Genomic DNA, 13091 nt, shown 5'->3' on the forward strand with positions numbered 1-13091 from the left:
TAAAAAGTGAAGCTCTCAATTTACCTGTTGTTACAACCCCGCCCCAACACAATGAAGGATAAATTCAAGCACTCGGTGTAGCACAAAAACTATAATCACTAAGCACTTAATGTCAGTAGCTTCAGGGTATCCAAAGCCAAAATAACAAACAAACCACTCCCTTTTAACTGTAAAATAAAATATCACTTTCTAGAAGTGTGTGTGCAGATAAAAGACATAGAGGAAAGACACAGAATCCATAACAGTAGAGTCGGAATTTGGCGTCAACAACATGAAACCATGGATCCATCCTGCCTTGTTCAGGCTGGTGGTGGTGGTGCAGTGGTGTGGGGGATATTTTCCTGGCACACTTTGGGCCCATTAGTACCAACTGAGCCTCAGCTTACCTGAGTATTGTTGCTGACCATACTTTATGCCATAAACCGTGAATCATCTCAGACTGTTATTTTGAACACAACAACGAGTTCACTGTACTCGAATGGCTTCCACAGTCACCAGATTTCAATTCAATAGAACACCTTTGGGATCTCGTGGAACTGGAGATTCACATCATGAATGTGCAGCCGACAAATCTACAGTAACTGAGTGATGCTATCATGTTAGTATGGACCAGACTCTCTGAGGAATATTTCCAGTACCTATGCCACAAAGGATTAAGGCAGTTCTGAAGGCAAAAGGGAGTCCAACCCGGACTCCCTTTTACCAAGGTGTACCTAATAAAGAGGCCAGTGTGTGCTGGCAGTAATTCTTCCCAGCCAGCAGGTGCTGGTGTTTTCATGTTAAGTTTGTTATTGAACAGTAGAATGAGTTCAGAAACACATGTATAATGGCTGACAGAGGCAGTTTATCAGTCTTCATTTAATCATTCTTCATCCTGTTTTGTTGTTTAGAGAAAGCACTGCTTGTAAGTATTTTGTGTTATTTTATTACATCTGAGACAACATTGAGCTATATTTGTGGGTATTTATGTTGTAAAAGGATGATGTTTGTAAGGCTGATTGTGACATGTTATTTACACAGTATTAAGCATTTGTGCCCTTACTATTTGTATGAGTTGACTACTGTGGTATTCTAACTCATGTTTTTCATCTTTATTTGTAGTTTCACTCTTTTGGCATTGAAAGCAACGTCAATTAAAGTGACATACGCCTGTCAATTGTCTGAGAGTTTATCTGTTACAACTGTTACTTGGAAACACAGTGCGGGCAGAACAGTGAAAAAGCACAGATTTACACAACAAGCAGTGAATGTTTACGTCGAAGATCTACTATATAATATTAAGGAGGAAATTTATTAGGTTAGCTTAAATTTTGGAAAAAGCATGTCTCTCTTTTCCTCCTGTTAGCCCGGGTCCCGAGCGGATGTCGTCACGGCTGGCAAGAAGACGGCGAGGCACAATGACGTCACAGAGATACAGAGTTTAATTCATTCAAAGCAACGCATGAATCAGTTAACAAAGCTGCAGAGGTACAGAGATATACATTTTATCACAAAATAAGACACACAAGGGAAGACAAACGAACACAAAGACAGACAAAGGCGCCCACGTGGAGAAAAGATGGAAAAAACTCTCTCTCTCGGCGTGCTGACCTGGAATTTTTAAACTAAAGAGGTGTTTCCCTATTTAATATATGCAAAGAAGGCGTTCTGTTGTTCGACCACTCAGAGACCTGTTCGGCCCCCCAAAGAAACTTGGAAACTCCCCTCCTTACAGCTCAGCTTCGAAGGTGCTCTGTTCTCTATCAAGCCAAACCGGAGGGAAACCCCTTACTCCTGTGCGTACCACGCACGAATGTCCCCAGGACCGAAGTCCTGCTATAAATCTCGCCGACTCCCCTGGAGTTTCTTCCTCCCACATTCCAGCTGCCGTTTCCATGGAGATGCTAATTTTATGGCTTTTGTATGCTCTTAAACAGACAGTGGAAGGCGTCTGCTTGTCTCCTTCGGGCCTCTCTCGAAGGGTCACACAAAGCCTGTTTTTCAAATAAAAGTGCTTAATATAGTTTTACACATGTTGTAAGATTAAGTATATTTTTAGCACTAAAATAATCATTTTCCTTAACAATAAACTAAAGATGTCTCAAGAAGCTGGAAAGGCTCCGTCAACTCGCTCCAGCAAGACACACCTGTCAAATTCAAGTAAGTCGTCTGCAAGCATGGCTGCTGTAAATTCAAGGGCGAAAGCTGAAGCAGCTCGCACTAGAGCAGAATTTGCTAAAAAGGAAATTGCAATGAAAGTTAAGAAAGCAGAACTGGAAGCTGCTAAGGAAAATGCTTATTTTAGTGCTAAAAATACACTTAATTTTACGACATGTGTAAAGGGATAGCCAACACTTTATTTGGAACAGTTTTCTGTGGAGCATGGGGGAGCTCACAATAGCAAACATTCAAACAAAACAGGGCCCTTTTCCTCCCCCGCTGAAGACAGAGCAATAAATTTACATTCCGATAGGGGGAACAGACTTTTTGGCGCCTCTGCCCGTAACAGAAAGAGATGACCACGAAGTGGTCCGTCTTTTTACTTAGATAAAAACCAGACATCTGGGCTGTAGTGAGGGGGTTTCCGGGTTTCTTTGGGGGCCGGGCAGGTCTCTAATTGGTCAAAGAACGGAACGCCTTCGTTGCATATATTAAATAGGGAAACGCCTCTTACATTTAAAAATACAGGTCAGCAAGCCAGCAAGAGAGGTTTTTTCATCTTTTCCTCCACGTGGGCGCCTTTGTCTGTCTTATGTGTTTCGTGTTGTCTGTTTCGTGTTGTCTGTATAAAATGTATATCTCTGTACCTCTGCAGCTCTGTTAACGGATTCATGCGGTGCTTTGTATGAATTAAACTATGTGATCTGTGACGTCATTGTGCCTCGCCTTGTCTTGCAGCCGTGACGACATCCGCTCGAGACCCGGCTAACAGGAGGAAAGGAGAGCCATGCTTTTTCCAAAAGTTTAAGCTAACATAATAACTTTCTTCCTTAACAAAGCCACATTACTGGTTCTTCAACACCAGTGTGATGCAGAGGCAGCTCATGCTGAGGCAAACGTTTATGAGGCAGCTGCTAATGAAGAAGAACATATGTCTCGACCAGAGCAGCAAAATGATGATTCTTTAGAACGCACTGGCAATTATGTGAAAGAACAACTTGTCTTAAAAGGTAGTGTAACTCCATTTGATATTCTAGAGTACAATGAACTACCTGCAGCCATGACATTTTGTCAACCCAAACAAGAACCTGACCGTTCCATGACTATGTTCTTCCATCAAACATGTCAATCAATCATGAAGCTGTTCCTCAACTATCCCAGTGTAAACCTGTACTTAAAACGTCACCAAGCTTCAAATATGATGTCCAATCAAAAGACCAAGTTAACATGTCTGAACTAACGAGGTTCCTGGCTAGAAGTGAGCTACTCACTGGAGGACTAAGGAAGTTTAGTGACAAACCAGGAGACTACTGGTCTTGGAAATCCTCTTTCGAGAATGCAATCCGTAACTTACATTTGTTTGCCAGTGAAGAACTGGACTTATTGATCAAATTAATTTCCCTGCTGGGATGAATAAAGTACTTCTATTCTAAATGGCTTGGCCCAGAGTCTGTGAAGTACGCAGAGCGTCTAAGAGCAGTGCATGTCAATAATCCTGAACAAGGGTTGCTTAAAGTTTGGGACAGACTACAAGAATGTTATGGCTCTCCTGAAGCCTTAGAAAGGGCACTGTTAGATCGGATGCTACAGTTTCCTAAGATCTCAAACAAAGATCCACATCTCCTGAGAGAACTTGCAGACCTTCTACTGGAGATCGACTCAGCAAAGAGTGAAGGTTATATACCAGGTCTACTCTACCTCGACACAGCAAGGGGAATCCACCCTGTAGTCGATAAATTACCTTTTGGAGTACAAGAAAAGTGGATGAACCATGGGACTAAATACAAAGAAAAACATTCTATGTCATTTCCACCATTTTCTGTATTTGCCAACTTTGTTTCCAGTGAAGCAAAAATGCGCAATGATCCCAGTTTTAGACATTAAGTCCAGCAACCACCAGCACCTCTCAAGATGTTTAAATATCAGGAAAGACACAGCAGGAAAGAACCCATCTCAGTAAGTCAGACAGAAGTTGTAAACTCTCAACTAAAACCTATGGCTGAGACAAAGATTGTGGATGTAGATAAAGAATGTCCCATCCACAGAAAACCCCATGCACTAAAAAGATGTAGAGCATTCAGAGAAATGCCCTTTGAGGAACGAAAGATCTACCTTAAAAAGAACTCAATATGCTTCAGATGTTGCACCTCTACCAATCACCAGGCTAAGAATTGTAGTACAGAGATAAGCTGTGCAGAATGTGGCATCAACAGTCATGTTTCAGCCCTTCATCCTGGTCCAGCAGTTTGGGCAACAAAACCACCACTAGCTGTAAGGCAGCCAGTGGACGTTCACGGCTGGGAGCAAGATCAACCATCACCTACTGCTATCTCTACCTGTACACAAGTGTGTGGAAGTGAAATTGAAAGTCATTCTTGTGCCAAAATCTGTCCTGTGTTCATCTATCCAAAGGGGTCTCCTGAGAAGAAGCTGAAAACATATGCAATCTTAGATGACCAAAGTAACAGGTCCTTTGCTAGATCTTCAGTCTTTGATGCCTTCAGTATTACAAGGAAATCTTATCCTTACATGCTAAAGACTTGTGCAGGAACTGAAGAAGTAATGGGGAGAAGAGCTCACAACTTCATTGTGGAATCAGTGGATTGCCAGTCACATCTGTTGCTAGAGACGCTTATCGAGTGTGATATGCTTCCAGACAATCGGAATGAAATTCCAACGCCTGAAGCTGCTCAACACCATTCCCACCTACAGGACATAGCTACAGACATTCCCAAGCTGGATCCAGACGTTAGCATCTCGCTTCTCATAGGGAGAGATGTTGTCCAAGCACATAAGGTTATTGACCAATGTAATGAACCTCTAAATGCCCCATTCGCTCAGAAGCTGGCTCTTGGATGGGTCATAGATGTTTGTCTTGGCGGGGCACACAAACCTGACTATGCAAATGTCTTCAAAACCAATTTTCTGGATAATGGTCAGCCCAGTCACTTTCTACCGTGCAAGAATGCTATTCAGGTGGCAGAAGGCTTTGATTCCCCAGTTCCTCAAAAGGTCAGTTTCTGCACATCTACAAAGATAAAATGGTCCGACATCACATACATAGGAGAAACAATCTTTCAACAGACAAGTTCAGATGAGAAACCTGGCTTCTCACAAGAAGAAAGAGCTTTTCTCCAGATAATGAACAAGGCAGTCTTTCAAGATAGTTCAAATAGTTGGGTCGCTCCACTACCCTTTCATTCCCCTAGGCCGTGCCTTCCCAACAATAGGCAGCAGGCTACACAGCGCCTTACTTCTGTTCGCCATATTCTGAATAAACGTCCTAAAATGAAAGAACACTTCCTACAATTTATGCAAACTATACTCGATAACGGCCATGCAGAATTAGCACCCCCTCTCAAAGAACAGGAGGAGTGCTGGTATCTCCCTTTCTTTGGAGTTTATCACCCTCACAAGTTAGACCAAATTCGGATTGTGTTTGACTCCAGTGCACGTCATGATGGATTGTCACTCAATGACGTTCTTCTTACAGGCCCTAATCTTAACAACAGTCTATTAGGTGTTCTAATGCGTCTCAGAGAAGAACGAGTAGCAGTGGCTGCTGATATTAAGCAGATGTTCCATTGCTTTGTCGTCAGAGAGGACCATCGGAACTTCTTACGATTTCTTTGGCATGAAAACAATGACATGGAACAACTAATTGTGGAGTATCGCATGACTGTTCACGTTTTTGGCAACAGTCCGTCGCCTGCAGTTGCAACCTATGGGCTTCGTCGTGCATCAGAAGACCAGGAGAAACAAGACAACACAACAAGACATCTTGTAGAACGTCACTTCTACGTTGATGATGGCCTTGCCTCCTTTTCATCGAGTGATGAGGCAATCTCCGTTGTCAAAAATGCTCAACAAACTTTGGCTGCATCCAATTTAAAGTTGCACAAGATTGCATCTAATGACATTGACGTGATGAAAGCATTTCCCAAGGAGGACCTGGCAAAGGACCTTAAAGACCTCAACCTTGGAACAGACCCTCCACCAATGCAAAGCAGCCTTGGAATAAGTTGGGACATCAACACAGACGAGTTTACCTTTCAAGTCTCAAATGAAGAGAAACCTTATACACGTAGAGGAGTGCTGTCAACTGTAAACAGTTTGTACGATCCGCTTGGATTCGCAGCTCCAGTGAGTATTCAAGGTAGAGCCCTTCTAAGAGAGCTTTCAACTGAAACCATCAACTGGGATGACCCACTTCCAGAGAGGAAACTACAGGAATGGAGTGCATGGAGGAACTCTCTAAAACATCTTGAACAAGTGAGGATCCCTAGAGGTGTACTACACCTCCCTTTCATTTCATAATGCAACAAACAGAGAATTGTGCATGTTCTGTGATGCCTCTACTAAGGCAATTGCTGCCGTGGCTTATGTCAAGATTTCAGATGTGGAAGGCAAAAGTGAACTTGGTTTCATGTTTGGCAAAGCAAAACTTGCTCTACAAAAAGAAGTTACCATCCCGAGGTTATAACTTTGTGCTGCTGTCCTTGCCATTGAGATTGCTGACATGATATCTGAGGAGATTGATGTTCCCTTCCACTCAACAAAGTTCTTTACCGACAGCAAGGTAGTTCTCGGCTACATTCAGAATGAGTCCAGGAGATTCTACCTTTACGTCTGTAACCGGGTGCAAAGAATAAGGAAGTCATCTAATCCAGACCAATGGAACTATATTCCTACAGAGTTGAATCCAGCTGATATAGCTTCAAGATCCATCCCAGCTCAAACCTTGGAGAACAGCAAGTGGCTCACAGGACCAGATTTCCTACTGAGGCAAAACAGGCACACTGAACAAACTGAAACCTCATTCAACCTAGTTGACCCTGAATCCGACCCAGAGATTCATCCTACAGTGACCTGTTGTCTAACAGTACTAGCAGACTCTTTCGTAGACCCAAGTCATTTCGAGTCATTTTCATCATGGAAGTCACTGTTGAGGGCCATCGCTAGACTGGTTCACATAATCAGACTGTACAAGAAGGAGAATCAAACGAGCAAATGTCAAGGTTGGCATATGTGCAAGGGTCTGAGCCCAGCTGATTTTCTAACGGCAAAGCGTGTCATTTTGAGCAGCCTTCAACGCAAGAACTACCCTGAATTATTTGCATGTATTAGAGATCAGAAGGAGATCTCTAAACATAGTTATCTCAGGAAACTGTCACCCTACAAAAGAATTTCCTGTTTATTCCTTTCAAACAAACTGAATGAAAAGCTAAAATTGCTATTGTCAAACCATTTTCAACATGATAGTTGTGCATTTTCAAATATCTTTTTTTGTTTTTTCTTTTTGTATAACCCCTTTTGCAAAAAAATAAAAAATTAAATAAAATTAAAATGAAAAAATGTCTGTCATATTTCAACTGGAAAATGTAGTCTGGGCTTTGTCATTGTATTCAGATCTTGTATTCCATTATGGTTTTATGGAACACTGGAGTATTACCTAAACCTCAGGGTATGAAAAATAAGTGATTGGGAGAATAGGAAAAAACACTGTGACGAAATAAAATAAAAACTTATGACAGGTAGATGAAGAAGAAAATTTATACATTCTGAAATTAAATTTAAAAAAGTTTCATTAAAAGACCACACAACCCTTCATAATGCAGAAACCCTTCCTATCACTAGTGTGTGTGTGTGTGTGTGTGTGGATATATTGGATGTGAAGAAAAGAGAACAATTAATCCCTCCACCTCTTTCTATTGCACAAAAAGGCTTTCTTGTTGCGTTTACACTTGTCCTGTTTGTTTCCACGTGTTCCAGTTCTTTCCATAGCCCCGCCCATCATGTTCTCAACGCCGTTTCTGATTGGTCGAGCCACCCATCAGTTAATTTCAGGACAGCGGCTCCACCTACCTCTCCTTTCCTCCTGACGGTTTGCTCCTAACTCTACAAGGTCCGTCCCAACACGGAAATGTGGAAAAGTGCCGCTTTTATGGATGTAAAGCGACACTTTAATTGTCACCACCACATGTTGGACGTTCGCTACGCGGCAGACGGACACTGGAAATGAATATAGAGTTCGACCTCTGTCGCTAGTTTAGCAGCTTTAATTGAGTCCTCTTGTTTATTTGTGTCGGACCACAATGAAGTCGAGGGTTTTAGGGGTTATGGGGAGTCTGGAACACATTCTGCTGTCTCTTCTCCTGCTGTCCTGGGAGAACAAACTTCTTCAGGTAAACTTCACAGCTTTAAACTGTATGTTTCTGTTGCTCTCAATACGGTTCGTGTTCCGTCATTTATGTGCACAGAGGAGACTGGCGCAACTGGATTCTGCGGCTATTTCAGGCTCCAGTAAGGCTCCAGTTAGTAGCTGGTTGGCCAGGGGGGAGAAAACTCTATTAAGACAGTAATAAAGAGTATGTACGTGCGTTTTTACGGCTGTTCGCGCTCATGAGTCTCCCAATGCACGGTTTGGTTCTGAGTTTGCCGGGTTCTGTTGTTCACCTGGACACCGGCGCAGTTAAAAGGCTGTCTTCACTGGGTCAACATGGGAGCGGTATACACACACACACACGCACCGACGCACACACGGATACAGCGCTTGTCACCTGACAGGACATCCTTTGTCCCATTGTCTCATCTCAACAAAGTTTAATATAATTTACATAAAATTTAATCTTATTGTTGACATAAATCTAGCCTAATCCAAGCCCTTGCTTAAATATTTACGGTTTTTTTATTACTTTTTTTTATTTAGTGATTTGATTATTTATTTTACTGTTATTCAATAAAATAATAGAAAAATACACATAGACATACAAAACAGCTTTGATATGTTGTGTCACTTGAGGCATATGCAAAAGAAGTTGAATTTTGGGTGGTTATATACTATTTGATCAAATAACGATATAGAAAAAAATCAAGACAAATTGCTTTTAGGTGACAGTATATCTAAAGTAAGTTTTATTATGTTTTACTATAGAAAAGGTTCTGCTAGTTCCTTTAAATGGGAGTTGATCTTTGGTTTTTCAGACTTTCTGAATGTCTTTCAGTGTTTTTCTTTGGCTACATCTAAGCTCTTTTTCTTTAGTTCTTGTGCCTGCCAAAACATTGCAATTTTATGTTTATGTTTAAATATTCAGAGAGATGGAAAAGAAGACCTTAAGTGATGAAGGGACTTTCCCATACTATAAAAATAGTATGGCAAATGAAATTTTTCATCAGTGAAATTGCAACATGAAACACCCTTATGAAAACTCTCACCACTGTGTGTTTTGTTAGTGATGGGTGTAGGGAGAATCAGCATATGCTGCTAAATAAGGAACACAACACAGTTATTACAGCCCCTCCCATTCACACTCACCCATCAAGTACTCAAAGTTTGGTGAAATCTTTTGATATGACATCCTTCTCTGACAACTGACAAAGCTTTTCTTTCCTTTTTAATCCTTCAGGTTGGAGGAGTCAGATCAGTCACACTCCCAGAGTCCCTCCTGTTTGTCTCCACTCTGGACGGCAGTCTGCATGCCATCTCCAAGCAGACAGGACACATCAAGTGGACTTTAAGAGAAGGTTTACATGCATGTGTTAATGGTATTCATTCTGTCTCTCATTGTTAATGTGGGATTTTTTATAAAAATATTTTTTAAATATGTTTCAGACCCTGTTATTCAAGTACCTAACTACTTTGAGGAGTAAGTAACACTTCAGGACATACACATTTAGCTGGATTCTTTTCTACTGGAGATTTATGTGCATTAATAACCCAGTTTGCTGAACCAACTTCCTTCTGTTTGCATTTTATGTTTACTTGTTAGAATTCAGAGTTGCATGGTGATCACATATGTATCTAAGATTCTACTTATTCTTGCCATTAACATGTCTTGGATTATCCAGTCCCAAGTAGATACACTTGGATGTAACGTAGTCCCAGTATAAATCCAACAAAATCCACTTGAACTAATTGCCTTCATCATTTACTAGTTGCCTTCATAACTAGTAAATGTAGTAATTTATTCTCAGGACACATATAGCTGTTCTTCGAAGGCCTCTGATACTTGTTAGAGAACATTAGAAAACAAATGATGTGATGAAGGCCAGAGAACACAGCAGACGGGTCGAGCAGAAAACAATATCCTTAGCGTTGAAATCTCAACAAGCTCCTATTGATCCATCCTCTGAAAATGTAAACAACATGGCAAAACTGCAGCTTGGAGTAGAAGAACATTAACCAGATAATCAGCCAGGAGTGCCGTGGTATCACTGGAGTTGTTGCCGAGATCCACCCCCAGATCCATCCAAGTGGGAGAATCTGTAAAACAAAAGTATTAGTAATGCACTGCACACAACTGGTCTTGAGAAGCCCATACCCCAGGGAAATGATGTACGACATGGAAGAAGAAGCTAAAATGAACCAGCTTTTCTTTCATACAAAACACCAGTGGATGGCAACATTTAGCATTCTACATCCCTGCAGTTAAACAGAGTGTAGGCCAGCAGCACCATGCTTTTCTTCAGCAAGACAGAGGGAACTCGTCACCCCTGCAGGTCACTCCTGGAACAAAACCTGTTGGAGGATTCAGAAATCTTTCGGCTGGGCAAATATTTACCTCCTTGCAGGACAAACATCCAGCCAGAGCTGCAATGAAATGGTTTCATGTTAAAGTATTTTCATGTATTAGAACGGGCCGATCGAAGTTCAGAATTAAAGCCAATGGAGAGTCTGGGACCAGGCTTGAAAATGAACTTGAGCTTGAAATATTTTTCAAAGAACATTGGCAACAATTTCCATCTTTTGAAGGGCAAAGTCAGTTGAGCCATACATTAAAGGCACTACTATGTGTTGATTTATCGCATTATCACCTGATATACATGAATATATAAAGGTTTGTGGTTGTGACAAAATGGGAAAACCTTAAAGATGTCTGAATACTTTTGCATGGCACTGTGATTTTGTGCCATTGACAAGCTTTACCAACCTATTCCTTACATTATGTTTGACTGATCTTCTGTTTAAGTGCCATATTTGTATGGAACTTTTTTGTGATTTGTAATTGACTATCATTCACTGTAATTATTAATAAAGCAATAATGTTAGAAATTATAAAGATTTTTGACAGGTTTAACTGTTTTGTTTCTGTTTCTAAAATGTAGGCCTGGTTTTCTCCCAGATCCTAATGATGGCAGTTTGTACGTCCTTGGTGGAAAACATAAGGAGGGCTTGATGGTAAGATTGTTTATATTGTGTCACATTTTCTTTTGTGTTGTTTTTTTGACAAAACAAGCATGACGGTTTTCTGTTTCCACAGAAACTGCCTTTTACCATCCCAGAGCTGGTTCAATCCGCCCCCTGCAGAAGCTCTGATGGCATGCTCTTCACAGGTCTGATCTTAAACATGTCCTATCAATTTCTGATTTTTCTTTGATTGTAAATTGTCCTAAAAGAAGACAAATACTTTGCAAAAGTCTATGGTCATTCCTCATATCATTTTATACACTGCCTGGCCAAAAAAAAAGTCGCCACCTGGATTTAACTAAGCAAATAGGTACAAGCCTCCTATTGGATAAGTACTGCATAGGCGATTATTTTTCAGCTGGCAACAAGTTATTTAACCCCAGCTGATGCAATGAGTAACTCCTCATTTCTTAAACAACCATGGCAAAAGACACATCCTGTGGTCGTGGAAAAGACGTTAGTCTGTTTAAGAAGGGTCAAATCATTGGCATGCATCAAGCAGAGAAAACATCTAAGGAGATTGCAGAAACTACTAGAATTGGGTTAAGAACTGTCCAACGCGTCATTAAAAACTGGAAGGATGGTGGGGAACCATCGTCTTCCAGGAAGAAATGTGGTCGGAAAAAAATCCTGAATGATCGTGATCGGTGATTACTTAAACGTTTGGTCAAATCAAATCGAAGAAAAACAACAGTAGAACTCAGGAGTATGTTTAATTGTGAACGCAAAAGCATTTCCACACGCACAATGCGAAGGGAACTCAAGGGGTTGGGATTGAACAGCTGTGTAGCCGTAAGAAAACCTCTAATCAGTAAGGCTAACCAGAAAAAAAGGCTTCAGTTTGCTAGGGAGCATAAAGATTGGACTCTGGAGGAATGGAAGAGGGTCATGTGGTCTGATGAGTCCAGATTTACCCTGTTCCAGAGTGATGGGCGCATCAGGGTAAGAAGAGAGGCAGGTGAAGTGATGCACCCATCATGCCTAGTGCCTACTGTACAAGCCTGTGGGGGCAGTGCTATGATCTGGGGTTGCTGCAGTTGGTCAGGTCTAGGTTCAGCAACATTGTGGCCCAAAGAATGAGGTCAGCTGACTACCTGAATATACTGAATGACCAGGTTATTCCATCAATGGATTTTGTCTTCCCAAATGGAACGGGCATATTCCAAGATGACAATGCCAGGATTCATCGGGCTCACATTGTGAAAGAGTGGTTCAGGGAGCATGAGACATCTTTTTCACACATGGATTGGCCACCACAGAGTCCAGACCTTAACCCCATTGAGAATCTCTGGGATGTGCTGGAGAAGGCTTTGTGCAGTGGTCAGACTCTCCCATCATCAATACAAGATCTTGGTGAAAGATTAATGCAACACTGGATGGAAATAAATCTTGTGACACTGCAGAAGCTTATTGAAACAATGCCACAGCGAATGCGGGCTGTAATCAAAGCTAAAGGTGGTCCAACAAAATATTAGAGAGTGTGACCATTTTTTGGTGGCGACTTTTTTTTGGCCAGGCAGTGTATTTCTCCCATGGAGACTGATCATATTTGATCATGTTAGGTGATCTCGATGACCAAACTTTCTTAAGTTCTTAATAGTTTTTGCCTGGACGTTGGCTGTTTTTTTGCTCACTTTCTGCTAGGGCAACAAGTAACGATTATGTTATTAATCAATTATTCTTTAATCAGATAAAAAAATTGGCATATCCTACAGATTTTTCATTCAACCTCTTTAGCCTATTTTCTTCAATATTAGAATATATA

General features: G+C 41.2%; 1 protein-coding gene across 5 annotated transcripts in view; it reads left to right on the forward strand.

Moving 5' to 3' along the window:
* Positions 1 to 8012: 8012 nt before the first annotated feature.
* Positions 8013 to 13091, forward strand: part of ern2 (endoplasmic reticulum to nucleus signaling 2) — a 31859-nt gene continuing 26780 nt past the window's right edge. For 3 of the 5 annotated variants that reach the window (XR_004339301.1, XM_032563017.1, XM_032563018.1), the window contains exons 1-5: positions 8014 to 8324; positions 9546 to 9663; positions 9752 to 9785; positions 11245 to 11317; positions 11400 to 11472. Coding sequence is in view for 4 of the 5 variants with exons in the window: in XM_032563017.1 (XP_032418908.1) it covers positions 8235 to 8324; positions 9546 to 9663; positions 9752 to 9785; positions 11245 to 11317; positions 11400 to 11472 (388 nt within the window). In the remaining variant the exon portion in view is untranslated. Of the gene's footprint in view, positions 8325 to 9545; positions 9664 to 9751; positions 9786 to 11244; positions 11318 to 11399; positions 11473 to 13091 lie in introns of those variants that run through there. The other 2 variants (XM_032563021.1, XM_032563020.1) reach the window with 2 other exon arrangements.

The sequence above is a fragment of the Xiphophorus hellerii genome, chromosome 5, assembly GCF_003331165.1.
Source record: "Xiphophorus hellerii strain 12219 chromosome 5, Xiphophorus_hellerii-4.1, whole genome shotgun sequence".
NCBI classification, from domain to species: Eukaryota; Metazoa; Chordata; class Actinopteri; order Cyprinodontiformes; family Poeciliidae; genus Xiphophorus; species Xiphophorus hellerii.